General features: G+C 64.1%; 1 protein-coding gene across 1 annotated transcript in view; it reads right to left on the minus strand.

The window, feature by feature from the left end:
• Positions 1-85: 85 nt before the first annotated feature.
• MNEG_12469 (cell division cycle 2-like protein) overlaps positions 86-2135 on the minus strand; it is a gene marked incomplete at both ends in the record, with an annotated part of 5216 nt that continues 3166 nt past the window's right edge. The window contains 6 exons of the mRNA XM_014039058.1: positions 86-100; positions 264-371; positions 676-801; positions 1060-1236; positions 1532-1642; positions 1920-2089. Of these exons, the coding sequence (XP_013894512.1) occupies positions 86-100; positions 264-371; positions 676-801; positions 1060-1236; positions 1532-1642; positions 1920-2089 (707 nt within the window). The remainder of the gene's footprint in view (positions 101-263; positions 372-675; positions 802-1059; positions 1237-1531; positions 1643-1919; positions 2090-2135) is intronic.

Genomic DNA, 2135 nt, shown 5'->3' on the forward strand with positions numbered 1-2135 from the left:
GTGGGTGCGTCCGGCGCGGACACGGCTGCTGGCCGCAGCAGCGGGCTGCTTGGCTGCTTGGCTGCGCTCTCACGGTCCCCCCAATCTAGAGGGGACCACCCTTGGTGCCCATGGGTGGCAAGCCAGGCACACCTCCAAACAAAAACACACACACACACACACACACACACACACGCACACACACACACACACACGCACACACCCACACACACAAACGCGACCCCACACTTCCCCCAGATCACAAATCTCAGAGCCGCGCCCACCTTGAAGGTCTTGAAGTAGGGCAGCTGGTCCCAGCCCGGCCAGTCCTCAGAGTTGGGCGTCCCCAGCATCGCAAATATCTGCTTGATCTGGTCCATCTCGCCCTGACCCTGGGGTTACAATGTGCATCCGCGTGCGAGTGCGGGTGCGTCGGAGAGGTGCGGCCGCCAGGAAGCTCGAGGATATCCAGTGATGCATCATGGGGTTGCACGGCATGCTTATGCTCATGCATATGTGCACCATCCTCTCCCTCATCCTGACGCACACGCACACGCACACGAGCGTACACACACAATCACACACTAACATGAGCAGACGCGCACGGGCACGCACGGACGCGTGCGCGCGCACACACACGCGGACGCGCACATACACACACACACAAACACACACACGCATGCCCCCTCCCCCCACCTGGAACAGCGGCTTCCCTGACAGCAGCTCCGCCATGATGCAGCCCACCGCCCACATGTCCAGCGGCGTCGAGTAGCGCTCCTCCCCCAGCAGCTTTTCTATGGAGCGGTACCACAGGGTCACCACCTGGGGGGGGGGGCAGGGCCGGAAATCGAACAGGCGGTCAGTCATGCTTAATCAGCGCCCTCAACACTGAACGCAGTCAGCATGAGCTGGGCTGTCTGGAAGCCCACACACCCAACAGACGGCCCAAAACTTCGAGGGCCCCACACAGCATCGAGGGGCCCTGGGCACTCAAGATTCCAAGGCGCTGCCGTGGTCATCGCGCCACCGAATCCACGCGCCGCGGCCGCCAGGCGTCGCCCCCGCCCCCCTTGCCCCCACCATGGGCGTGTACGGCCTCAACGGGGAGCCGAACTGGCGGGCGAGGCCAAAGTCGCAGATCTTGAGGGTGCCGTCGTTGCCGTAGAGCAGGTTTGACGTTTTGAGGTCGCGGTGCAGCACCCAGTGCTCGTGGAGGTACGCGATGCCGCGCAGCAGCTGCTGCATCAGGCACTTGGCCTGAGTGTGTGTGTGTGTGTGTGTGGGTGCGCGTGTGTGTGTATGTATGTATATGTATGTGTAGGTGTGTGTGCGAGCGTGAGTGGTGTGAATCTGAGCTGGAGTGGTGTACAGGCGTGCCAAGGGCCCTGGGCCCTGGGGGCTGGCCCTCGCCCCTACACGTGCACGCAGCGCCGTCCCGCGCAAGCGCGTGCTTGCATGGCAGCTCTCCACGCGTGCGCGTGCCGCCTGGACGCCGCCCTGCCATTCGCAGTCCCCATCGCCCTCCCTCTCCCCTCGCCCCCCCCCCCCGAACCTGTGCGGTGCTGAGTGGGTTTTTCTTCAGCTCCTGGTCCAGCAGCTGCTTCACGTCATGCTCAACAAACTCCATCACCATGAACACGCCAGACCCGGGACCGACCACAACCTGGGCGCGGCCGTTCCAGGGGCAAGCGGGAGGAAGGAGACTTCAAATGTTCAAAGCGACGGCAGGGCGTGGTGCGTGGGTCGGGCAGTACACCAGGTGGCGGCACACGGCGCGGGTGAATGCGTGGGCTCGCAGCCTGCGGTCTCCACCACGTTCCCCCATGCACGCACGCGCGCAAGGGCGCACGCACGCAGACGCATGCATGCACGGGAGGCCCCGGTGCCGACGCCGGGCCCCGCCGGTGCTGCCCGCAGCAACCCCCCTGTAATGAACCCACCTCTGTGACGTTGACGATGTTGGGGTGGTGCAGCGACAGCAGCACGTTGATCTCGCGTATGGACGTCTGGGGGAACCCGTCGTTGAAGCGCTCCAGCTTGATCTTCTTGAGGGCAAAGATGTGGCCGGTCTTCTTCTCGCGCGCGCGGAAGACGACGCCGTAGGTGCCCTCTGGGGCGGTGTGTTTATGTGTGTATGTGTGTGTGTGTGTGGGGGG

The sequence above is a fragment of the Monoraphidium neglectum genome, assembly GCF_000611645.1.
Source record: "Monoraphidium neglectum strain SAG 48.87 unplaced genomic scaffold scaffold03261, whole genome shotgun sequence".
NCBI lineage: Eukaryota > Viridiplantae > Chlorophyta > Chlorophyceae > Sphaeropleales > Selenastraceae > Monoraphidium > Monoraphidium neglectum.